The sequence below is a fragment of the Rhipicephalus sanguineus genome, chromosome 6 (genome assembly GCF_013339695.2).
Source record: "Rhipicephalus sanguineus isolate Rsan-2018 chromosome 6, BIME_Rsan_1.4, whole genome shotgun sequence".
NCBI classification, from domain to species: domain Eukaryota; kingdom Metazoa; phylum Arthropoda; class Arachnida; order Ixodida; family Ixodidae; genus Rhipicephalus; species Rhipicephalus sanguineus.
Window position 1 is genome coordinate 174,389,878 of NC_051181.1, and position 26,178 is coordinate 174,416,055.

A 26,178-nucleotide genomic window follows, 5' to 3' on the forward strand; every position below is an offset into this window, starting at 1 on the left:
CTCATTCGGTGGCAGACATGCTCCTGAGTGAACAGCCTTTTGTGGCAAGGGGTTGCATGAATAGCCTTTTTAATTAATAGACAGCTATACTGTGTTACGCTTATGTCTGTAAATGCTTATTTCGCCTCTGTTTCCGTAGAAATCATCCTGTTGTAAGGACATACAGTCGCGAACAAAAGTTCCGAGTTGTGCCGCAAGGAAGCTTCGTTCTTTGCAGCCTGATGTGTTAATAAAGTTGTCCAGCCTCAGGGCGTATGTTGAACCTATTTATTTATTTCGCATTTTGTAGCGAAAATAATAGGGCACGTATTCAAACAATTTTACCCTGTGATGCAGCGCTGTAAGGAAATCTTTATTTTTATTTTTTTATTTTTGCCGGCGCCATGTGTCCCAGAACGTTTGCTGGCGACTGCAAAAGGCGTGGAATGCGTTTGAATTTGTCGGCTCTTAAAGCCAAGTGGAGCCAAGTTTCACTTTGGCTCAATTCGTTACTGAAGCAGTCTTGAACAAGGGCGGATAACGACAGTTTTCTTCTCAGCAGCCCTTGTAAGCAGACGACGCGTGCACTTGTCGTTGTGACGTAGGTCCAGGCATGTTGCGTCCTACCACCACCGGTAATGTCTGGCGTCATGCCGACGAGCCGCGTGTTTTACGTCCTCATCAGTGCGGTGTTTATAATAAGGGCGGCAGCTGCTTTTCTCGGTTGGACAGAAGAAGCTCAGCCAAAGAAATAACGCATGTAGATGTTAACAAAATAAGTTTAATGAACAGTCTAAGTACAGCAGCAATGCGAGGAGGGGGGCTACATTCAAATGTCTCGTTAGAATGGTTCCTGCTGGCCTCACCTGTGTCGCCGCTAACAAGGCTCTTCATTTTCGAGCCTTGGGAGATTATCCTCACGACGAGAAAGCAAGTTATTGCTTGCAGCCGGCAAAGCGGTTAGCAGCGAATATTCCCAAACAGTGTCGTTTATTTCCCGTCGGGAGTTGGTCAATGCACCCAAAAAAGGAAGCAAGAGCGTGGCTCGAGACGGCTTAGTTCAGGTCCGGCTTGTACGAACCCTGAGTCTCTTCATTGAGATATCCTGCCGATGTCGCGCAGATAAGGACGATTCTTATGAGCGGGATTTGTTGGGGCCTCCACTGCAAGTAGCGCACAGAAAGGCCAGCATCTCTTTCCAGACGGTAAATGAGCTGAACCCGCATTGGATCAGTGGCCCAACACGCTTCATTAGCGACAACATCCAACCTGTTCCATTGGCTTGCCTGTCTTGAAACACAAGGAGGGGCTTACTGAATAATAAGGGAAGCAGTGGCATCTAATTGCAGATTAAAAGCCGAGACTGTTGCATTGCGTTCCGGTAAATTATCTCTACACCTACGCATTACCGTCATCATTATCAAGAGGCGGCTGTGCCTAAATTAAATAAAGCGCGGAACATTTCATTTGGCACAAAAGCCGTACTGCGCGAAGCAAGATTTATCATGCAATTTCCGGAACGGTACATTGCTGAAGATTATATGTACACTCGCCGAGGGGGCAGCTCAACAACATATTGCACACCCCGTGTCTTTAGATAGGCGCACCATAAATTAAATATACGATGCTCAGTATTTACAAAGTATGGCAATCTCGTTACGAAGTCTGATCAGTCAGATAATTCTGTCTGTTATATCGAACTTGTACGCTCTTAGCTTTTGGGACGTCGCAAATGCTACGCCCACAGCGAAACTGCGCGAGAAGGAAATATGTTGTACAGCGCTGACTGCATCAGCAGCAAACGAGCTCATCTGCAGCAAATAAACGTAATTCGTAAGAGAGGCCATTTACAACGGTGTCCTTTTATATACCGAGAGAGAACGTTATCTCCGATTGGTGGGCTCGCATTCACAACGCTTTTCCCAGGTCATCCTTCCGTGCCTTCTGCGCGCACACTCAGCGTTTAGCAAATTAAGTGCTCAGCCAACGTTCGAGATTCGCTGTGCATGTAGAGCAGCGTCTGAGATAAGGGAAGTCTCGCATCTGCTTTTTCTTTTTTTTTTGTTCAAAAGCTTTTTGCAGGTGTGGATTCATTTCTGAGCAAAGAAGGGAAAGAAACCCTGTTATTTAAACGATTCCACAAGGGTTAAATGGTTTTCTTGTTGCAATTTTTTTTTCACGTCCCGGAGTTCCTAGAGTTCAGTTTTTGTCCATGTGAGACGACCTTCAGAGAAGTTCTTCTGAGAATGATTCCTGCAGAAAGAAAAATAAGCAGTGACGTGATCAATCAATCAATCAATCAATCAACCAATCAATCAATCAATCAATCAATCAATCAATCAATCAATCAATCAATGACAAGTGAAGTCAGTGGGGCCATAGTTTTATACCACGGTTATAAGATATGAACGTGGTCATTCAGAAACGCTTGGAACGATTGGCAATGCGTTGGTTGAATCACCGCGTGCTTGTGGTTTAAGATGCTTGTCTTGCGTTTACCATACCCGTTTAAACTTCCATGCAATTGGACGTTTCGATTACTATTACGGCAATAACCTTCTGTCAACATTTAAGGCCATTGAGAATCACTGTAATCATGACGCAGTTTTTTTCTTCAAGTAGTTATGCTGCAAAGATGTCTGCCAGGAAAATGATGGACCTTGGGGCCTTTCATATGCTGGCTGGATCCGTGAGAACTGGTGGCCCTTGATGAATGGAAATCGCCGCATAAACTCTTGGCAATTCAAACAAGACAAATTCCGCGTAACACGGAGGCTTGCACTGAAGGGAAATTTCTCGTGAAGGGAAAAGATGCGCTGCACAGATGAACTGAGACGAAGGACAGAAGACGACGAAACGGACAAGGACCTTGCGCACTAACAACTTTTATTCAATCGCTTTCGCTCGTTCAATATATACACAGAATATGAAAGGTGACGTGTGCAATGACGCAAGATAGAGCAAGATAGCAAATATAACAAAAGGCTGCGGCAGCATGAAAATTTGGTAGGTAAGCTGACGATTTCTGGCAATTGAGCAGCACACTGCTCCAACTGTAAGTGCACACCATGTTTTAAGGAGACAAAGAAGCTAGCACATGTGGGAAATAACAGAAAAAAGAGAGACGTGGCTGAGGCGTTCTTCATGAACGAGAAAGCTGGCCGCGATTGTGCAAGCGCACCATCGCTTGCGCTAGATTCAGACACCGTTAAGTTTTTGAACCACTGGTTTGGCACACTTCGATGAATTGCACGATGTCTTGAAGACACGTGCTCACTGGAGCTGTTGCGTCACACTTTCGTGTTGATTATTTACTCTATCTTGTGTAATTTCACACGTCACCTTTCATATTCTGTGTATATATTTGAGGAGCGAAAGCGATTGAATAAAAGTTGCTAGTGCGCGAGGTCCTTGCCTGTTCCGTCGTCTTCTGTCTTTCGTCTCAGTGCATCTGTGCAGCGCATCTTTTCACTTCACAAGGCCATACCAACTAGCCCCAGTGGAAGCACCACTAAAGGAAATCTCTTGCTCGGGAACTGTCTGGTTGTGCGTAAGCGTTATATGCGACATGCTTTAAGCGCGAAGTGATCAGGACCAGGACCAAGACCAGGACCAGGTCTTTGTTACTTTAAGGACGTTCTCGTACGTTATTGAGAGACAAGTGAACGCATCTTCTTCGTATGTGCGCGCCTGACATTTGCCACCGCTGACTGCAGTCTGAGCCGTCTTGGTTCAGGCTATTTGGTTGGAAAATATTTTCGGCATACACAGTAGCTATTTTGCATAGTCTCAAAGACTTGCTATTCCTGTCAAAATATTCCTTTGCCTTTCTCTTGCACGCGTTCAAGGGCTACCCCCTGTTTGTGCCGCACTCGATCTCCCGTATTCGATGAACGCCATCTTTATTCGCCACCGAGAATATCTTCTACGACGCAGCAAACAAATGTGAACTAAAAGGCCTCGCAGGCAGCAGTCCCATACCGGCGCCCATCCCAACCGCTAGATGCGAATAATGAAAATCGGGTTCCGAGCAGAATCGAGCCCAGGCATTCTACGTGGAGGTAGAGTGTTCAGAGCAGTTGCCATGTCGGGCAAGGAGTCATGTGAAGAGATGTTATACTGCGTGACATAGTCGCACCGGGCGTCACACCCGCGAATCGCGTAGCGAGTGGGTGCTTCAATTAAGGCTACCCACCCATTACAAAGGGCTCAGCAGCATCAATAATAGTAATAGCCCCCACAAACCGCACCATGTCTATCAGATATTCTGAACTGACCCGAATGCGGAGCTTCCAAATCAATGTTTCTTATACAATATTGAAACATTTTCTCCGGATATATAAAAACAACTAAGAAGTTACTGAGAACCAAAAAGAGCCCCTAAAAGTCATCGTGGGACCGACCATTTCCATGAAAAGGCCATCACAACAAAACAGCCCACACTGATCCCCAGAACGCTCCCGTGAGAGCAAAATACCTGCGCGGAAAAAAAGGGGTATGCTTCTCTCCTTCTTTCTCATTGTTGCGACCATGTTGCATCTCTTTCAAGAAAAAAAAAGAACAATGTGTCTGAATTATTTACTGGAGCGTCGGTGTCCTTTTTAAATTTACATTATTTGTAGCGTAACAACGATTTTTCTTTGAAGAAGTATTGTTTCGCGAAAGCTTGCACTCGACGGTTTTGTTCCACGTTTACTAGAAAAAAACGCTTCATCTTAAGAAGTGGTAAGCAACCATGTTCTCTGGCGAGGAGCCTGTTTCTCGGTTTTTCGTACGGTTTATGTGCGCCATGGTGTGCTCTGTGGATTCGTGTGGCAGTGCATAAGTCATCGTCAAGCTTGCATAATTTCTGTGGGTTTTCGTCACTACAGAATATATGTATGTCCATCTCGATGCGACCAAGCTGCATTCGAATAATGTTGTGGCGGATGTAAGTTCAGTAGAGTGCGTACGAGCGCGAGGTTCCGAGTTCATTGCTGCTATTTCCTTTTCACAACGACGAGCCGGAAGGAAACACGGGCGCGACGAAAAACTAACATAATAACCCGTTTGAGATGATTCGTGACGTTATTAGCTCGTTTGAGATAACAGAAATAAATACTGTACAGCCTTGCGCTTTGCTTAGGAACTATACAGCTTTTCCACACGCTAAGTCGAAAAGATTCTTCTCGCATTTCGTTTCGCTTTTACATGCCAGAAAGCTTTTAAAATATCGTTATACTCGAAGGCATGTCGAATCAGAGTGCAAACGAAAAGAATATTCATGTAACGGTAGCCGTCATATTTACGTTTTGCTTACACGAATGTGTGAGCATCACTGACACTGTCGACTTCATGTCTGGACGAAAATTTCAGGAATTCTTGTCCCACATAGAGCCAAAATGGTATAGCACATAAAAGTTTTTACGCTGGTCATTATTTTTTCTCCTTTTATATTCACGTAATAGGATCAGCGCTTAACGTCGAATTGGCATAACGCGCACACGCATAGGCGTATCTACCGGGGATGCCAAGGAGGGTGCTAGCCTTCCACCACACTGATACCAGTAAAGAAAGCCCTTTCAACAGGGGTCATTGTCGGCCGCACACTTGAAAATCAGCAAGTGAGGCGAAGCTTTCCTTCAACAGGGCATTCACGTAATTATATAATGAAATTTTGTAACGTATCTGTCCTACGCTTAAGCTTTGTCACGAGCACGGGCTGCAGGCTCTCTGCCGTGCCTATATGCGACGCTTTCGCGCGTTGCGCTCCAGCATTACAGAAGAGGCTACCGCTGAGCAGGGGATCTATGACGTCAGAGTACTCTGTCATGCTTTTATTCTTCTCTGACTGAACTGAGAATTACATCACCGGTGACGCAAATATGAACGGGAACCAGCGAACGTTTTGTGGACCGACGAGACGCACTTGCTGTTACAGGAAATCCACTTTTTAAATGCGAAGCATTTCTTAGCGAACGTCTGCGACTTTGAGCGTATCTATCTATCTATCTATCTATCTATCTATCTATCTATCTATCTATCTATCTATCTATCTATCTATCTATCTATCTATCTATCTATCTATCTATCTATCTATCTATCTATCTATCTATCTATCTATCTATCTATCTAGCCGCCTACGAATTTGTGCTCTCCTGGTCGCTTGGTTAATCGAGTGTACACCAAAATTGGTATGGCGTAACATGACTGTATGGCGAAAGTAAATGACAAGTCATAACATGAAAATCATGACACGCATGTCATGTACAGCATGACTTACGTGCCATGCTCATGGTGCGCTGGCAGCCGTTTCGCTAGCTTGATCTACCCCGGAATCGGTATTGCGCGACGTGACTGTGTGACGAACATAAAAACACGAGTTAACATGAAAATCATGACACGCATGCCATGTACAGCATCACTTACGTGCCACGCTCATGGGGCGCTGGTGGCCGTTTCGCTGGCTTGATCTACCCTGAAATTGGTATTGTGAGACGTGACTGTGTGACGAACATAAAAACACGAGTTAACATGAAAATCATGACACGCATGCCAAGTACAGCATGACTTACGTGCCACGCTCATGGTGCGCTGGCGGCCGTTTCGCTAGCTTGATCTACCCTGAAATTGGTATGGCGCGACGTGACTGTGTGACGAACATAAAAACACGAGTTAACATGAAAATCATGACACGCATGTCATGTACAGCATGACTTACGTGCCACGCTCATGGTGCGCTGGCGGCCGTTTCGCTAGCTTGATCTACCCTGAAATTGGTATGGCGCGACGTGACTGTGTGACGAACATAAAAACACGAGTTTACATGAAAATCATGACACGCATGCCATGTACAGCATGACTTACGTGCCACGCTCATGGGGCGCTGGTGGCCGTTTCGCTAGCTTGATCTACCCTGAAATTGGTATTGTGAGACGTGACTGTGTGACGAACATAAAAACACGAGTTAACATGAAAATCATGACACGCATGCCATGTACAGCATGACTTACGTGCCACGCTCATGGTGCGCTGGCGGCCGTTTCGCTAGCTTGATCTATCCTGAAATTGGTATGGCGCGACGTGACTGTGTGACGAACATAAAAACACGAGTTAACATGAAAATCATGACACGCATGCCATGTACAGCATGACTTACGTGCCACGCTCATGGTGCGCTGGCGGCCGTTTCGCTAGCTTGATCTACCCTGAAATTGGTATGGCGCGACGTGACTGTGTGACGAACATAAAAACACGAGTTTACATGAAAATCATGACACGCATGCCATGCACAGCATGACTTACGTGCCACGCTCATGGGGCGCTGGTGGCCGTTTCGCTAGCTTGATCTACCCTGAAATTGGTATTGTGAGACGTGACTGTGTGACGAACATAAAAACATGAGTTAACATGAAAATCATGACACGCATGTCATGTACAGCATGACTTACGTGCCACGCTCATGGTGCGCTGGCGGCCGTTTCGCTAGCTTGATCTACCCCGGAATCGGTATTGCGCGACGTGACTGTGTGACGAACATAAAAACACGAGTTAACATGAAAATTATGACACGCATGTCATGTACAGCATGACTTATGTGCCACGCTCATGGTGCGCTGGCGGCCGTTTCGCTAGCTTGATCTACCCTGAAATTGGTATGGCGCGACGTGACTGCGTGACGAACATAAAAACACGAGTTTACATGAAAATGATGACACGCATGTCATGTACAGCATGACTTACGTGCCACGCTCATGGGGCGCTGGTGGCCGTTTCGCTAGCTTGATCTACCCTGAAATTGGTATTGTGAGACGTGACTGTGTGACGAACATAAAAACACGAGTTAACATGAAAATCATGACACGCATGTCATGTACAGCATGACTTACGTGCCACGCTCATGGGGCGCTGGTGGCCGTTTCGCTAGCTTGATCTACCCTGAAATTGGTATTGTGAGACGTGACTGTGTGACGAACATAAAAACACGAGTTAACATGAAAATCATGACACGCATGTCATGTACAGCATGACTTACGTGCCACGCTCATGGTGCGCTGGCGGCCGTTTCTCTAGCTTGATCTACCCCGAAGTTGGTATTGCGCGACGTTAGTGTGTGACAAACATAAATAATAGGAGTTAACATGAAAACCATGACACACATTTTCCTTAGTGACATACAAGGCGATGTATGCAGCTCTTTGCTGGCTTCTTCGCATTACATCGATTCCCACAATGCGTGGGATCTGCCGGCTTTTTCCTTCGAAAGGGAATAGTATCGCCGTATCTCTATATCCACAGCTGCTGTGTGTAAACAAGCGTGCATAAGCGTTGATTATTTCACTTTGGCCGAGCCGTGAGAGCTGAAGAAAAGGTTTCAGCTTTAGGCTTTGCCTTGCTTCGCCTTGCTTAACACATGACAGCTTGCAACGCTTTCAAGCTCGCCCCTTAGCCTTATTGAGCGGACCAACCCCCGATGTGGTGCATCTGCGAAGCCCTGTTCAATGTTAGTTTCTCTCTCTCCCTCTGAACAATAGCACTAACGGCTCAACATCGTTTATAACTGAGTACATTTATTATACGCAGGTGAATCCATTTCGCCAACTGTTATAAGGATCCGCTGCCAAAGTGATCGGCGGGCAGCCTTATTGAATTACGTTCAGAGAGAGACACTGTCCGGCTAAAAAGTTTCCTGGGCATTGTTCAGCATACGACTGCGCTGTTAAGTCTGCACACGTCACTTCCACGCCGCGAGGTTTCGTAGAGTTGTGACATCGTATAGCAAGCATGCGATTTTCTGGCACACCGAATTTTTTTTACCAATAGCGAATCGAGAACGGAACATTAAGCATTCTCGAAAATAATTTATTATCATATGTTTTTCGTAGTCGTGCTTAAATTGTCATTACGTGATGGGTCATTTTCGTGGCATTTGTTGCGTCGTTTTACGAGCAGGTGCTGTGGACATTGCAAACAGCTAACGACCACAGGGAAGCAAACAAAGTGGGGTAGTTTAAATGTTTTTCAAAGAAAAGCTCACGCTTACAACGTTTGCATATGCGTATTTAAAATTAAATCAAGAGTTGCACGAAAACTCATCTGGTCGGAAATGCTCATGGTAAAAGCTAAAAGGAAGACTCCGAAAAAACGTGCTTTACAGTAAAAGACGTTTCGGCTCCTCTCTCACCCATCTTTCCACTTCCCTTTCCCCCGGCGTAGGGCAGCCACCCGTACTTCCCTGCCTTCTCCCTTTTGTATTCTTCCTTCTTTCTTTTGTCTTGAACAAGTCGATTGTGAACAGAACCCGTACGGGGGCCGAAACGTCTTTTATTTTAAAGTACTTTTAAATGCGAATGCATTTCTTAGTCGAGCTATGTCAGGCGCCGTGCGGCGTCCGCGATCTCTCCGCTCCCGCTCCCCTCTCCCATAGCAACAGCTGCGAGCGTGCGCGCTCCTCCTCGCCCCTAGCAACCGGAGCAGGTGGTGCGAGCGGATCAGCGGAGAGTGAGTGGAGAGGAGGGGCGCGCTCGGGCGCGTGAGGGCGCTCGCATCGCGGAAGCTCGGCGGAGCTTCCGCGTGTGTGGGAGAGTGTGGGGGAGGGTAGGCGCGTGCTTCGGCGCTTCTCCTCTCGGCGGGCGCCCCACTCTCCCGTTCGCTCGCTCGCAAACTGCGCCGGCAATCCCAGTCCTCGCTTCTCGTCCTCGATCGCCGAGTCTGCCCTAGCGTCGATGGTGACGACGTCGTCGACCCGTACTACTTTGCCAGAAGCGACAAGAACGGCGAGTACTGCGGTGTCAATCTCGTGTCCAATGTGTACGGCAACATGATATCGCACGCCTTTGCCACCTCGCCCGTGCGAGACGCGTCTCCGTACGAGGACATGTACATGCTCGCCTACACCGGAGACGGAGTCTTTGTGGTGACCGTGTACCTCGCGCCCAACCTCGCCCGAGACGCCGTTTCCGCGCAGCTCGATGCGGCCATGGAAAGTGTCTATGCGCGCTCCAAAAGCTCTGACCCCGTTGTCTTGGTTGGTGACTTTAACGTTGACGTGCGAAAGACGAGTGGGCAGTGGCTTGTCGAGTACATGCGCACCAAGCAGTCTATGCAGTGTGCCTCTACCGCATCCGAACTCTGCCCCACAACCATTCACGGTACTCGCATTGATCTAGTCTTTACACGAAACTTTGACGCCCGCATGCTTCTCAAAGACCCTCTGACCGTGCACTTTACCGACCACAAGGCAGTGGTCGTGGCTGTCAAGTGCAACGATAACACAAACAGGTGTTAAATAAATGGTTACCCTACGAATCACCGTCTCGTCATTCATTATATAATTACTTCGCCGCACACTCGCGCCCAAAGAAATGCCTTCGCATTTCCTCACGATTCCCTTCGGGGAGGTGGGGTGAATTTTTTTGTATTTAGTCGGCGTCTTCCTTTTGCTTTTGACTATAGGCGCATTTACTTGGAGGGGCCTTTGTGTGTGTGTATATATATAATTTTTGTTTCTTATTTTTTATCCTAACACCTATGTGGAAAGGGATAGGCGTCACCAAGCAATGGTTACACAACTCCTTCACTTATTTTGTATTTCAGTAAAAAAAATGAAAAGGAAACACTCGCCCTCTTTCCCACCGAGTGAGAGAGTAGGAGGGAAATGTATGTATATTCGTATAATAATTCATATTTTTATACAACCCGCCCAATGTGGTTACCATAAAACTAAATCGACTGAACTCGGTCTCCTTCCACAGAGAGACTTAGTATGAAAGACACCTTGCAGCAAACAATTGGCACTCGGCATATTCTTAAGCTTTATCTTGTCGTGTATAGAGCCTTCACTTTGGAGTAAGCGCTCGTGCTGTGCCCTTTCTTGTCCCTGTCGTATGAATATCGGACAAACTGGAAGGGGCGCCAATGTCCGATTACGAGATCGCCAGATAATTAGAGAAAATACGAAAATAATGGCCACTTATCAAACCTCTTAGCACATTGAACGAAGCGTCAGTGCAAACCACTGTTTAATGATACGGTGATATTGGATATACATGAGCGAAAAATGTAAAAACAAACGAGCGCTCAAAATTCCCCCTTCTCTCATATATATGAAAAGTTATTTTTTTTAAAGGCGATTACGTATCGTTATCTAATGACCTTGCTTTATTCCGGCAGGAATTCAGTCACTTAGCTCAGTACGTAGATTGCACTGTGCTGTGGGATGCATTTTGCTCCACTTTAAAGCAGTTAACTGAACGCGTGTTCGATGCAAACATTTGTCAGCAAATGTTTGCCTTGCTGTCAGTCTTGGGCTACTCGGGAGGTCAAGCGACTGATCGTCTCTCCAGGATTCTTACAGAAAGCAACGTATTTGCCCTAGTGTATTTGTAATGCTAAAATCCCCTGGAAAAGACACAAGAGTAAAAAGCAAGGTTGCTAAGAAAAATACTTCTTAGCACGGGACCCGAAGTTGTAAAATTACCAGAAGGAAATGTGGAAGTGTTTAAACATGGTTGATCCCTCCGTCATAGGAATCGGAATAACACGAAAGTAAAGCGTGCCCTTACAGAAGTAACTGAATGCTCACTGTACATTGATATAAGAGAGTTTGCACAATGTATATTGATGTCTGGCAGCTAATGGCGCCTTTTAATGTGTATGCACCCACTTTGATGATTGGTGGTACATCTCCGTCCCGACGACTAACGTTCATGTTAAATGATTAAACAAACCCTTGTGGTAGCTGTAGTAGTTAACGCTGAAAGCGTAATCAGAGAACGAGGTGTGATAGCCAGAAGAGCGTCGCATATTGGACGCAGAACTTGGCGCCATGCCGCGGCATGTTAAAATGTGATTGAACACCACGGCCGGAATAGAGGGAAACGCAAAGCGCGTCGTGCCACCCCAGTAGCACGGCCGTGATTTTTCTAGGGGTGAGCGCGTGAGCGAGGAACGCGGTGTTTACAGCCAGGTGAGGCAGGCGCGCGTCGTAGAGCTATGAGCGAGGCCGACGCTTTTACGACGCTTGGCTAAGGTCGCCACCTCGCGGTGTGTCAAGGCATTGACAAAATTGAACTTCTATTGAAAACGCGCCGAATGGGAGGGACGTGTAACGCGTTGCAGGTGCTAATCGCGGAGGCCACAGTATTTACGAATTACTTTACCGCTCCCAGAGGGCAACACCACCCCGCCGACCGGGAGAGTGGTAGATATAAAAGGTGCGTTTGTAAAACCTCTAGAGTCTGTGACCGTGGCGTAGTGGATAGCGTGCCCGGCATCTGTTTTTGCGGACCAAGAGGTCGTAGGTTCGATGCCCCTCGACGGAACTTTTTTTCTTTGCCATCTGATCGTGTATATTTTTTCGACGTCATTTCCGTGACGGAAATACGTCACTAAAGTCTTGGTGGACCCCAGCATAAACACTTTCGTGTTAAAACAAATAGCAGCGAGTCATCCCGAGCAACGGCAATGTGCTTGTTACTGATGACTTCCACAGGGCTCCCTCTATTCTCAGTCTTCCTTCACAGCTCCCTGTCATAACGAATTGCCCCGCATTCCCGACAATGTGTTCGAAGCTATGCCGGAACTAGTAGTGACACAAGGTGGCATACTTTAGCTACTTGACAATACGAATGTCTCCTCTGCAAGTGGTCCTGATGGTATACTTCTTACGTGTTAATGGCTTGTTCTGACATAATCGCCCACTACCTGGTTATAATGTTTAAGAAATCGTTAAGTACATCTGTTTACCTAAGGAGTGGATAGTTCAAACGTGGTGCCAATCCATAAAATTGGCCCCAAAAAACATCGTCTCCAATGACAGGCCAAATTTTCCTAACGAGTGTGTGCTGCCAAAACAGTAGAACACATAGCGTACATTGGCATTACAAAACAGCTATAAAACAATAAGCTTTTTTTCCGACTCTCAGCATGGCGGGCGCCCTTCTAGCTCGACACAACTTCTAGAATTCAGCCATGATCTTGTCATTAATTTGCCCTTGGTGTACAGACTGGCTGTATATTTTTAGATTTCAAAAAAAGCATTTGATTCTGTTCCCCATGTTTTACTGTTACATAAACTGTCATTCGTCTCTCCCTCATTACTTGATTGGATTCAATGTTATCTGCAGGCACGTGTTTTAATTAATGGCTCGCAATCTCATTTTATTTCCTGTTACCTCTGGTCCCTACGGATCTGTTTTGGGACCAGCCCCGTCACGGTGGTCTAGTGGTTATGGCGCTCGACTGCTGACCCGAAGGTCGCGGAAATTGAATCCCGGCCGCGGCGGCTGCATTTTCGATGGAGGCGAAAATATCTGAGGCCCCGTGTACTTAGATTTAGGTGCACGTTAAAGAACCCAGGTGGTCGATATTTCCGGAGCCCTCCACTACGGCGTCTCTCATAATCATATCGTGGTTTTGGGACGTTAAATCCCAGATATTATTACTATTTTGGGACCATTGCTGTTTCAGGTGTATACTAATGATATTGCTTAGGATGTGTCATGCAAGATACGTTTGTACGCACGTATCATTTATCATTGCATGAAGTCTTCGACTGACCACGAGTACCTGCAACGCCACTTGGATTCGATAACTCGATGATGTGTTAGGTGGAAAATGTCTCTAAAGCCAGTAATGAAGGAAAGAAGATGACTTTAAGGGCTGTTTTTTTGTGTTTGACGCAACGTCAATGAGAACAGACAATAATGCCAAGGGAAGTATAGGGGATGTTACTTGTGATAATTGGGATATAAATGTGAAGAAAGTAAAGTGGACGAAGAGATAACTTGCCGCCCTGTCGGCGGCAAGAACAACGCATTTCAGCACTCGTTCTTCCCACACAGTGGAATCAGCTACCGCAGCAAACTGTGGACTGTCTTTCAGAGCATTACTGTTGGATGTATAACGGCATGAACTATTTTTTTAACACGAAAGTGTTTTATGCCGGGGTCCACCACGGCTGCACTGACGCATTTCCGTCACGGATATGACGTTGTAAAATATAAAGACAAACATATGGCAAACAAAAACTAGAAGAAACAGTTCCGTCACCAGGAGTCGAACTTACGACCCCTCGATCCCCAGCGCGCAGTGCGAAACGACTCCGCCACAGACGGCACGTTCCTCGTCGTACTGACGGCGTGCTATTTATATACACCATTTGCCGGTGGCGGTACCCAGAGATCGGGGTACATCAGCGTTTTCGTAATCACTAGCGAGATGGCGCGAAGGGCTCGAAGAGCGCGCTTTAAAGGTCGTCGCCCCACGCGTTGAGATGAGCGTGTGCCTCTACAGGGCGCGGTCGCTCCTGCGCGCGCGCTTAACGTCTTGCGCCCTCACCACAAGTTTGCGTTGAAGTTACAGAGAGCACGAAGGTCACTTCGCTCACTGCAGCGGCCGCTTTTGCGAAAGGAGCGCGCTGCTCACAAATAAATTACGACTGTGACAGTTTTCGCTCATCCTGTGTATACTTGTGCATTCGTTTCGTGCGTCCTCCTTTGTATTTGACCAGCGCGCTTTAACTGTCGAGCTGTGACCGCTGTTAGTTCATCGCGCTCATCCTGTGTATGTTCGTTCCGTGCGTCCTTTCTGCTTGAGCAGCGCGTTGCAAGTTTCGAGCTGCTTGCCGTTCTTCGCGTCACATTACAACTTGTTGCTATAGCGTTCATTCCTTCGCCCTCGGGGCGAAACGATGCACAACAAACGCTCAACTACGTCTGTGAAGACACGTTTTACTTTCGTGTCATACCGATTCCTATGACAGAGGGATCAGCCATGTTTTTTTTTTCTAGTTCTGCTGCGCTAATTTTGTTTGCTCAGTTGTCTGTTTGTATGAGCATATGTAACCCCCCTGCAACAATGCCTTCGGGGCGCAGCAGGTATTCACAGCTTTCCTACAAGCCACTGGACAGGATGCGCGGCTGTAGAACGGCGCCTCCTTGACGGGACTGTGCACCATCGACATTTCTCCTTTCCCGGTGTAGAGTATCATGCTACTATCGCTCAGGCCGACCTCTCTGTAAAGAAACCTCTATCTCTCTCTAAATAAATAAATAAAATAAATGAAAGAAAAAAAAACATGAAGGGCGCTTGAGCTTCGCCTTCAAGAGTAGAACGCGATAGCGTAATCGGGCCCCGTGCGCATCGCCTTCTCAGCTGCTAACCCTGTAGCTTCGGTTCTCGGCGCATGCCTCAACCGTGCCGCAAGCAAACGAACGTCTGTGCGCGTAACCTTGGCCATTTCAAACTCTCCTAGTTCTCAAGTGCCCACTACGCCATAATTCTTCCTTTTGCAATTCTGCGAAGGGCCCAGCACTGCACGGGCTGATTTTCCGGCCCGGGCCCGGCCCGGCCCGAGAACGCCATGCTCCGGCCCGCCCGAGCCCGGCCCGGTGTTCTTAAATGTGGCCCGTACCCGGCCCGGGCCCGAAAGGCTTGGGCCCGGCCCGGCCCGGCCCGTTTCAGCTAGTTATGCCTTGAGCATAAAAGAGGCACTGTCCAACCTTCGGTTATTGTGAAGATACCTGCCGCACACAAGATATTTTCTAGAGATTGTTTTAGGAATTTCTTTCAGTGTCACGACTTTCACTGGTACTGTGCATACTTTCGGTGAATTACGCGCGTAACACTCTTGCGACATGATTGCAGGGCAATATAAATATAATTAGTCATAGCTGGCTATTTCATGTACGCACGCAGTGCTAACCACGCAATCTCATTTTTGCATTTCAAAGAACAACTACAAAATATAATACCTGCATAAAGTGGAGAAAAACGCATGGCAGAAATTTTTAGGTTGAGTCTACATCAACTGCATACGAGCTAGGGCTGTTGAGTAAAAGTAGCAAGTCTACTGCAAACTTCATCTATTGCACAATGCAATGAAAAATTACGCCATTTCCCGCTAAAGGGGACCATGAGGCGATGCGAAGCCGGAGCACTTGCACGATAGCGTTCCGTTGGCGTTCTTTGGGCATGCTACCGACCTCGCGTCGTGGAACGCGAAGAGGAACGCTACGCGCGCCTTGTCTTCCCTCTATCCTGGCCGTTAATTCTCACAGGGCGAGCGGGGAACGCAGTCGGCAGGCGTGCGAGAGGGGGGCAGCGTAGGAGAGGAGAGAGAGGGGAGGGGCGCGCATGCGCTGGTGCTCATCGCGGCGTTGCGCAGGAGAGAATTTCGGCATGTCTAGCCCGCGTTTCAGAGGAAGAGTGGAAAGGGGGAGGGTAAAGGGAAAGTGGAGAGGGGCAAGGAGGAGAGGGAAAGTGGACAGGGGAAGGGGGAGAGGGGAAGTGGAGAGGAATAGTGGAGAGGGGTGGAGGGGAGAGGTTATGCGCATGCGCATTAAGGTGGTCACGCCGCACCACCACCACCACCAGCACCACCGGATTGAACTCCGCCATAAGATACTTCGCATCTAAAAAAAAAACGTGCTCTAGCTGCTTCTGGGAGGAATACGCCAGGCTGGGCAGCGTTACATAAATTAAAGGGGTCATGAAGCACCCCTTGGGCTTGTTGAAAACAGCATATCCACGGAGTGAATGATGATGAGTGGGCGAAGCTGCGGAGGTTCATCGGTAAACCGTGAATCTTCCGTGAATTCTGCCCAGTACATCATCACCGACGTGAGATCGGGCGCGTTTATACTAAAGGTTCGATGAGAGTTATGACGACTTGCAGCTCACTTTAATTTTACATGTACGCTGTGAATTTTCATTGTTTAATCAACGCACAGGAGAAATCGCACACACGCACTACCTTGGAGGTCAAAATCCAGTGCCTATATAAACGTGGTGGTCAGTGAACGGTTGTGCAGCGCGAGCGGTCGGTTTTTTTCAATCAAGACGCTGCCTCGCGACGCTGCCTGCGTCGGCGCCGCTGCGCCGCGAGGCAAGATAGGGGGGGGGGGGCGTAGGAGGGGAGAAAGAGGGGGAAGCGTAGGAGAGGAGACGGCGATACATATCACGTACTGTCGCAGCGCATTGTCTTTAGGGAGCCTTCATGTGTGCACGCCTCTCCGTCTTTAAGACTGGTTACACACTACGACGGGACGAACGGGTGCCGCTATAAGGAGCTTCGCCCCTAAAACACATCCTGCGGAAAGCTGACACGACTATGAACTGCTCAGACCAAATACTGCAGTCGTGCGCGCCGCGTAAGGCTACAAGCGGAACGCGAAGTTGCTGTTTTCTCAGGAGCCCTCTTTTCAAACAGAGGCCGGTTCTCACTCTCGGCGGTGGGCGGGGCGTCTGCCAGGTGACGTCGCGATCTGCATCGACGCGTAAATCGAGAGCGGCGTTCGGATCAGATGCCCTTCTTGCCACGGGGTGCCGCCACTTGCCGGCGCCGCACTCCTCAGTACACGGTAGCCGCACTCGCGCAAGCGAATCACAGCGGGAGAGCGATCTTGTTTCATGACGCGTGCTGACGTAACTTCTTTCCCCCGTGCCATCCCTCCCTATCTAGCTTCCAGTGCGCTCGTCGGCACGAGAAAAGAGAGAAAGCGCTGAGAGCGTGCGCCAAACCCCCGTAACTCCGCTAATTCTTGACGGATTCGAGAAATTTTTGCGGCAATCGATTCGGGAGACAGTAAACTCTGATACTGAGGTCATTAGATCATTACTTGGAAAAGTGGTTCATGACCCCTTTAAAGCTGTCGTGTTGACGCCTCGGCAGGCAACTGCACCCAACCTGCACTACGTTTTCGTGTTCAAAACAACAAGGTTCTTTGTCCCACCCTTCTTCCCCGAGTCACCGCCATCGCCACTCGGGGAAACGAGTGTCTCTATGGTCTGGCGCATCACCGCTAGCAATGGGAAAATCAACAACGGCGTTTGCCCTGGGTTAAGAGTCGCTCCGCATCTTGCACTTAAAATGCACGAAAAACAGCTCCTGAGATATTAATGACTCACAAGTCGTGTTGGCCAGTCTACGGGCATGCGAGCGTAGCTGAATACTCGGAATGTTTCCCTAGATACCAACGCGCACATCTTATATACACTAATCTAGGCAGTTTACCGTTGCTTTCCTTACACGGTACCCAAGAACGTCTTTCGCCTCACTATAATGGCGGAAGCTTATATTAGGCGTTTCTTGAAATCCCGAGTAGCATACCGATGGAGCGAAATTGTAGACGTCTTGTACTGTGCAATTTCTGTGCACGCCAATGCACTCCAGGTGGTTTAAATTACCCGGAGCCCTCAACGACGGCGTCTCATATAGCCTGGGTCGCTTCGGGAAGTTAAACCCCACAAAACAACAAAAACAAAGCCACACAACGTACACACGCAATTATACCTATACGTATGAGACCCGGGCCCGATCCAAGAACCCCTTACCCGGGCCGGCCCGGGCCCGTGCAGTGCTCTAGACTACGCGTCCAGACGACGGGCCAAACCTCTCTTTCGGCCCGCGGCCTCGCCGTCACGTGACCCCTCACTTCCGGTTGGGCGAGGCCGCGGCCGGCCCGGGGAGGGAGGGCGCGAGAAATCCCGAAAACATTTTCACGGGCTGCCCGTACCGGCCTTCGAAGGCGGCCCGCGCGCTCGCGGGGGTGGTGTGTCAACGAAACCGGGTTTTTTATTATCTTTTTTTCGCAGCTGGGCACGCCGGCGGCTATTCGAACTTGTGTTTCTGTTTGAAAACAAGCGCGCGGTTTCACTCGCGTCGTTTTTGCGGCCCAGTACTCGTTCTACCGTGCTTGTGTAAAGATGGCTACGTGGAGCGACGATGCAACGTTATACTTTCTCGCATTGGTGGAGCAGTTCCCTACACTTTTGAACGAATATATCTGCAGATCCTCGTCGTCCTCAACCGATATCTATAGCAGCCAGGGATTTCCTTCGCGCAACCTCCATGTTCAGACTGAGAACTTCCGTAGCGGTACGTCCTTTCCTCTTACTTTCGTGTTGTCACCTGGTATCAGTTAGTTCTTTCGCGCGTCTCACGCGGTTCTTCTCAGTGCATTTCCTTCCGTCGCGGCGTTTTTTTCTTGTTCGCATGCGAAGCCCTCCCGACTTTCGCCTGTGGGCAATGCCTGTTTCCAATTTTCCGGAGCTTCCTATCCTCGTTTGTCTAGCTCCGTAGCCTCCGCTGCTCTCCCCTCCGCCTCTTGTGACCTCTGTCAGCGACTACCACACGCCAGCCCTTTGATTGTCGCCACCAACCTCTTGGGAGGTCACACACCGTGCTCTGCCCGCTTTTACACACGTTTGTTGATGTTGTGCGTTTGTTTAGTTTGTCAACTTTTTTTTCACGATCACTCCGGGCTTTATTTGTATGTTTCTTTCGCAAAATAGGCTTTCTGTTTCTGCCAGCTCTGTGTATACTGCGCGAATAGACAGGCAGCTGAGCGGAGCCTGAGGTCTTGAGGCGTGTGAAATTCACTGTCGCAATGCCGCCCACCGAGCTGCGGCGAGAGGCTTGAACTAGCCTGGCCCACACGTCTCCCTCTGGTTTTGGTCCTCGCGTGTGTACGGCGCAAGCGGCCGGGCCCCTCGCGGCCCCGTCGTCACGTGACTCAGCCGCCCGCGGCGGGTGCCGGTTTGGCCCGTCGTCTGGATGCACCAACTAAAACACCCACTCCTTGCGCAGTTCACATGTTGTGACACCTGGCGTGATTCTACACTTCTGCCACGCAATAGTAGATGCGTTAAGGAGACTAGAGCACTGCACGGGCCGTCATTCTCGGCTCGGCCCGTGCCCGGGACTCGTTCACATTTACCCGCCCGAGCCCACCCCGGCCCGAACCAGAGAAAAAATTTTGCCTACCCGGCCCGGCGCGGCCCGACCACAGATCGGGCCCGACAGGGGCCCGAGCCAATAGGTGGTGTTGCCCGAACATAGAATCGAGCGCAGGGCGTTTTAAGTGGCAAATATCTGCGCATGCTTGGCGCATGCTTCGCTAGCAAGTATACTTTAACCTAGGGTACTTTCTGTAAAAGAGGGGCTGGCTCACCGTGGAAACAGTTGAGCGGACATACTGGGTACGATGAACGTTTGTTCGGCAGAGGTACACTGTGCCTAATTTTCTAGGAATACAATCCGGATCACCAAGAGCGTTTTGTAGCAGATATTGCAGGAAGAAAAGTGATTTGCAGCATCAGTCCAGATTCGATAAGGAGCGCAATAAAAACAGAGGGGACAGAAAAGATAACGCTCTCTTCACTTTGTTTTTATTGCGCTCTCTATTGAAATTTAAATGGGCACGAAAGTGAAACACTGAATCGGCCTATATTGTTAAATTATACTCTCAGAAATCTAATGTCGTTAGTTTCACCAACACATGCAGATGCATTAATAAAGGAGAAAATCAAGGTCAAGGTTTCATTTTTAAATTCTGCGTCAAAATATCCACGCGTGAGAACACGGATTTCAAAGCGTATTCTTCGTATTTTGGCGACTTTGGCTTGTCGAAAATTCCTGAAGCTTCTTATCCTAAGTCTACGGCCCCCTCGGAAGACAATTCACTTAATTTTTATCGATTAGAAACTGCGTATAGGACCTAGCAGACACCGTCAAAATCTATGACGCGTTTGAAGCGGGAATTTCAAGAGCCGTAATTTCTTTTTTGCGCATTTTCTCGCTTCCCTTGCGTCTTCTCGCGGCAGGCGTGGTGATTTTGGAATTGTGAAAGAGTAATTTGCTGCTACGACAAAAATCGTTTTTCCTTTCAGTGCCCCTTTAAAGCGTGCTGTAACGACAAAGCCAACCGTGCACCCTTCTGGATATGTAGCACATATATCTTCATCATAGTGCCACCTTGCCACATCAAGAGAAATAGAGAGAAAAAGTCAAATTTATTACATATGTTGTAAATACACTAACCTGGATAAAATTATAACGAACCGCGCGCACCACGTGCACTGTGGAAATACGTATAAGAAGCCGAATGGAAAAAAAAAACTTTTTGTCATAGCATTCTTTTCATATATCACACCACTGCTAACAGTCGAAGTTTTTGTGGCATAGTTTATAGTTTGTTTGTTCGCATGTTATTGTACAAGCAATAATATTATAGACTCCGCTATAAGCACACCATGCGCCGTTGCATCACATGTCCTGCCGCGCTGAAGTTTCCTGATTGCGCTGGCCGCAGGGGCGCACATCTGCCTCGCGAAATGTGAAGGCGTCGGCAGTCGTAGTTTTTAATTTCCACCACTGGAGCAAATTTAGGATGTCTTTTCTGGAACTCTGCAGAATGAAAATAATAGCCGTAAAGCTGATCCCTTCATTTATCTCGTTCCCGAATGTTGTGCCACTCTTCAATATAATCTATAAATGCCTCTGAGGGCTTCTCCTTGCAGTTTTAAGCAGTGTTTGTTAGGCGCGGCTTGCACAGAGCGCTTCTTTTTTCATATTATAATGGTGTATGCCTTCCTAACGATGCTGTAGCTGTAGAAGGTGGCCTACGCTGGTAAGACTACAATGGCAGGAGTGGCAGTTGGTGGACGAAGTGATTGCGATCTATTTTCGGGGTTAATTCCGGTTCGGTACTAAAGGTGCGAATAAGCTTCTCGACCAGTGGCGTAGCCAGTGGGTGGCACACCTGCCGACAAGAGTCTTTGTAAGCGAGAAAACGCGCAAAAAGAAAATGCGGAACAAACAGCGTGACGTCATAGATTCTCACGGCGTCTACTGGAATCTACGTAGTTCCTAATAGGTAAAAATTAAGTGCATTGGCCTCTGAGAGGGCCATAGACTTAAGTTTCAAGAAGTTTCGTTGACCCAATGTTCCCAAAATACGACACATACATTTTGAAATATGTGACGTCACGCGCGGAGATTTCGGCGCCAAATTTAAAAATGGAACATTGCCCTTGATTTTTTTCCCTTATGATGGTGAAACTAACTACATTCGAGTTCTTAGAGTACACTTTATCAGTCTTAACCGATTCATTGTATCACTTTAGTGTCCCTTTAAGAACTGAGCAAAGTCCCAGCCCGGCACGACCCGAGCCCGCCACCTCAAACCCGGGCGCGGCCCTAAGCCCGGAGCTTCAGACCCGAGCCCGGCCCGGGCCCGCCGTGAAAACTACTTTGCCCTGCCCGGCCCAGCCCGCGGGCCGGGCCGGGCCCGTGTTTTTGGGTAAGCCCGAGCCCGTGCAGGGCTCTTAAGGAGACTCCTTCCACTACATGGCATTCATATAGTTTTTTTTTTTTCCGAAGCAGTTTAAAGCAATATTGTGGCTCTGTGGTACAACACCTGCTTGCTACGCAGGCGGCCTGGGCTCCATTCTCACTCGAACCGAAGTATTTGTGTTTACTTTATCGACACCTTTCTCGATCTTCTGGTCACGAACAAGATGATGATTTTTCACTCACAAGCAACGGCGCCGACACCAGAATTTCTGCGAAACGAACTCTTTAACGCTATAGCGTAAAAATGAATGAATGAATGAATGAATGAATGAATGAATGAATAAATAAATAAATAAATAAATAAATAAATAAATAAATAAATAAATAAATAAATAAATATGCTCATTGGTGCACTTGTTAAAGGGTATATATGGGCTGCTGAATTCGAAAATCAGTAGTCTGGGTCAGTTGGTACATAACGCTGAAAGAATAAACCAGTCAAGAAGACGACACACAACCAGCGGTTATGTGTGCCACTTGTCCATCGTCTTCTTGACTGGTTTATTCTTTCGAAAATCAGCCCATTTTCAAAAGTTGGCGCTGTGTGCGTGTTTTGGGTTGGATGCAATATGGCAAGGCGTTTTAACGCAACAGCGTTCAAGAGCTCGTTTCGCAGAAAGTCCGGCGTCGGTGTCGGCGTCGTTGGTTGTAAGCGAATAATCATTACCTTGTTCGGGACCGCAATATCGAGAAAGATGCAAATAAAACACATAATAAAAAATATTCAGGTCGAGTGTGAATCGAACCCAGGCCGTCTGCGCGGCAAGGTGGTGTTCTACCACAGAGCCATGCTATTTCTCGAAACTGCTGCGAAAAAAAAACATATAAATGTCATGTAGTCGAAGGAGTCTCCATAACGCATGTAATATTGCGTGGCAGAAGCGTAGAATCGCTCCAGGCGTAAAAACACGTGAATTGCGCAACCAGTAGGTGTTTTAAAGGCCCACCGTTTGCAAAGCGCTCAGACATATTTAATCGTCATCAGCTGAAAAAGCATCAACAAAGTGAACAGCTGCGTAGGTTCGCGTGTGCCCTTACGGACGCGTAGTGGGCCCTTCGGTGATTCGCAAAAGGAAGAATTATGGCGTAGTGGGCACTTGACAACTGTACTTGCAGTAGGTATTCTAGGATAATTTGGAACGGCCAGCGTTACGCACACAGTCGTTCGTTTCCTTACGGCACGGTTGAGGCATGCACCGTGAACCGAAGCAGGCTGGCAGTTGAAAAGGCGATGGGCACGGGGCCCGATTACGCTATCGCGTTCTACTCTTGAAGGCGAAGCTCAGGCGTGCTCCGAGCTCTTTTATGTGATCTACCAACGAGCCCACCGCGCAACACCATCGACCGTATTTACTGCGGTGAAATGGGACACAACAATAAATGGGAACAGAGTCAGTGTCCATAACAGTAAAGGCATTGTACAACATTGCTGTGGATAGTAATTAGAAGGAGCTATCATCGAGTGAAGCAGTGCACTGACTCAGTGGAAAGACGACTGTCGTGCTTTCTTGTGCCTCTCCATTTAGATTGGACTGGCGCCAAGTTTTCCATTAGCAACATTGCTTTTAATAGCTGTACTCAGGCTGAACATACGTACCTTACGTAAGCTGTACTCATGCTCTTGCGTTTTCGTTTTGTATGTCGCAAGCGGCCCATGAGTTTGTTGGAACGCATAAGGCTACGCAGTGTGTTATCAATTCTGCGGGTGCCATTAATTCATTGCGTTTTCTCTGCCTCTGCTTTCTTTCAGATATTTGAAAATCGGGACAAGATTAAGCATGCGCGGCAACTTCCCACACGTGTGCACACGTTGCCTGCGCCATATTTTAAAACATCGGACAGTTTGCGAATTCGTTTTTCATTGTGAAAAAGGTTCCCGTGCGGGAGCCGAAACGTCTTGCTTTTATGGGAATTTCCGTGGTCGCTGGCCATTTTAATTTTCCTCACCTCTTCACGTTTTTATATACTGAAATATAAAGTTGAGTTAAAAATACAAGGATAAAAAGAAACGCGTTTGCTAAGAGGTGTATTTACATTTCACGTGAAGTTGTGAAAAACGCCAGCAAATACGAAATTTGTATTGCTTGAGTGTGAGTTTATACATGCGAAGGAAATTAATCTTGAATGAGATGGTTGTTTTGTATTTGAGTGGCTTTCATTTGTTTTTAGCCCGGGAAAGATTTTGTTCGGAATATTGAAGGCCTTCCCCTTTCGAAGAAAAATCCTTGCCAAGTGCATGCCCGATTGTGTGCAACCTGCATGTTCCTTTAGTTCTCACACGAAAGGAAAGTTGTCAGCCAGCGCAGGCTAAGTCCCACGACTGACGCAACCGAAAGCCTCATCAATATTCGCTTGACCAAAATGACGTTAAAATGGCATAAGGCATAGTAGCGTGTTTTTTTTTCACCCGTTATTGAGCCCTAGCAGTGGCGTACCAACTTGTTCGCGAGTGGAGGGGGGGCGGGCGGAGGCAGATATATATATATATATATATATATATATATATATATATATATATATATATATATATATATATATATATATATATATATATATATATATATATATATATATATATATATATATATATATATATATAAAGAGAGCAGAAACTTCATCAGCACTCAATTGGTCGTATACACAGAGAGAATTTGCTTAGCACTGTTTCATGACATTATAGAAAAAGTACAGTTTTTATACAGCACATGTTGCGACAACCATACATATGCGTGTTATGCAAGTAAAAGTATTACAGGCAACACATGTTATACATTAACCACGAAACTTTATGCATGAATACAATTATGTCGATGGCGGCCTTCCCAGTAGTATAGGTTTGTATCATTCAACTAAATTTCGTTAATGTCTAAAGGCTGCTCACTAATAATTGCTTTTAATATAGATAGCAATAACTGCACCTTTGATTTTTCCTAAAAAGTACTACACTTTCTTGCACGTATTCATGTTTGCATATATTGCCTGTATTTTGCCTTGTCTGCTCCTGATCGAAATAGGGTTTCTAGCGCGTGGTTAATATTATTATGGTTACTATTATTACGTTGCTATTATTAAAAGCTTGTCAACCACAAGTATTGTTTAAAAAATTAAGAATGTGTGGTATTGACTAGTTGCACATTGTTTAAAAGCATTGTGTTTGCACTCGCAACATTTCTTGAAGGGCCTTCAGCACCTCAAGGGAATACACCAATGCAAACGGTGTAACCATGAATTTTCTTTGAAAGAAAAAAGTGTGGGCGATTGCACTTGGCATTGTTTCCTTTTCCAATGGGCATTACATGTTCACGAGCGGTCGACGTCTTCAGGGTCATGTGCACAGCACCTTCTTGCAACGCGACGCAACAAATGGCGAGAAAATGAGCCATCGCCTAATGACCACTTATGCACGACTACGTAAAAAGATAAGAGAATAAACTATTTCTTTTGCATACGGCATATTGTTCGCCATTAGTTCTTCGACATCCGTCAAACATTTCTGGTGTGCCATAAAATTACCTGCTTGTTGCACGACGTCTCAACTCAGTGAAACCTCATGGCGTTGAAGTGACGTGGGCTATGTAAACCGCGCATTCATATGCTGAACATTAACTGAACATTTATTGGAATAACCGGACAGTGTCTCCTTCATAACGCAATTCAAGAAGCCTACCCGCCGATCGTATTGACAGCGGGCACTTATAGCAGCTGGCGAGGTAGACTCGGATGCGTATGATGAATGCTTGCAGTTGTAGTAAAGCGACGTTGAGCTGTTTATGCGCGTATACAACTCTTTGAACTCATCCTTGCCGAAAAAGAGGGAGAAAGAAATAGGCGCCGCTTAGCGTGCCTATTTGTCGTCCGTGTTTTATTTTGCGCTGTAAAAGTCAATTCAAGATGAATCAAGACCAACTAGCGCGGCTGTTATTTCAGTCTCCTGAGTCCAGAAAACCGTGGACTTGGACCACTTCCCAGGTCCGGTAGATCAAGTTGCGGAGCAAGCTCGAAAGCTGGGCTTCCCAATGTGCTCTGCCATATTGGTCGCCTTGTTTCGGGCCGCCACGATCGCTTCAAGCTACCATACGCGT

General features: G+C 47.3%; 1 protein-coding gene across 1 annotated transcript in view; it reads right to left on the reverse strand.

Annotated features, from left to right (window-relative positions):
* Positions 1–2,072: 2,072 nt before the first annotated feature.
* Positions 2,073–26,178, reverse strand: part of LOC119397074 (uncharacterized) — a 234,188-nt gene continuing 210,082 nt past the window's right edge. The window contains exon 3 of the mRNA XM_037664513.2: positions 2,073–2,232. Coding sequence (XP_037520441.1) covers positions 2,206–2,232 — 27 coding nt within the window. The 3' untranslated portion in view covers positions 2,073–2,205. The remainder of the gene's footprint in view (positions 2,233–26,178) is intronic.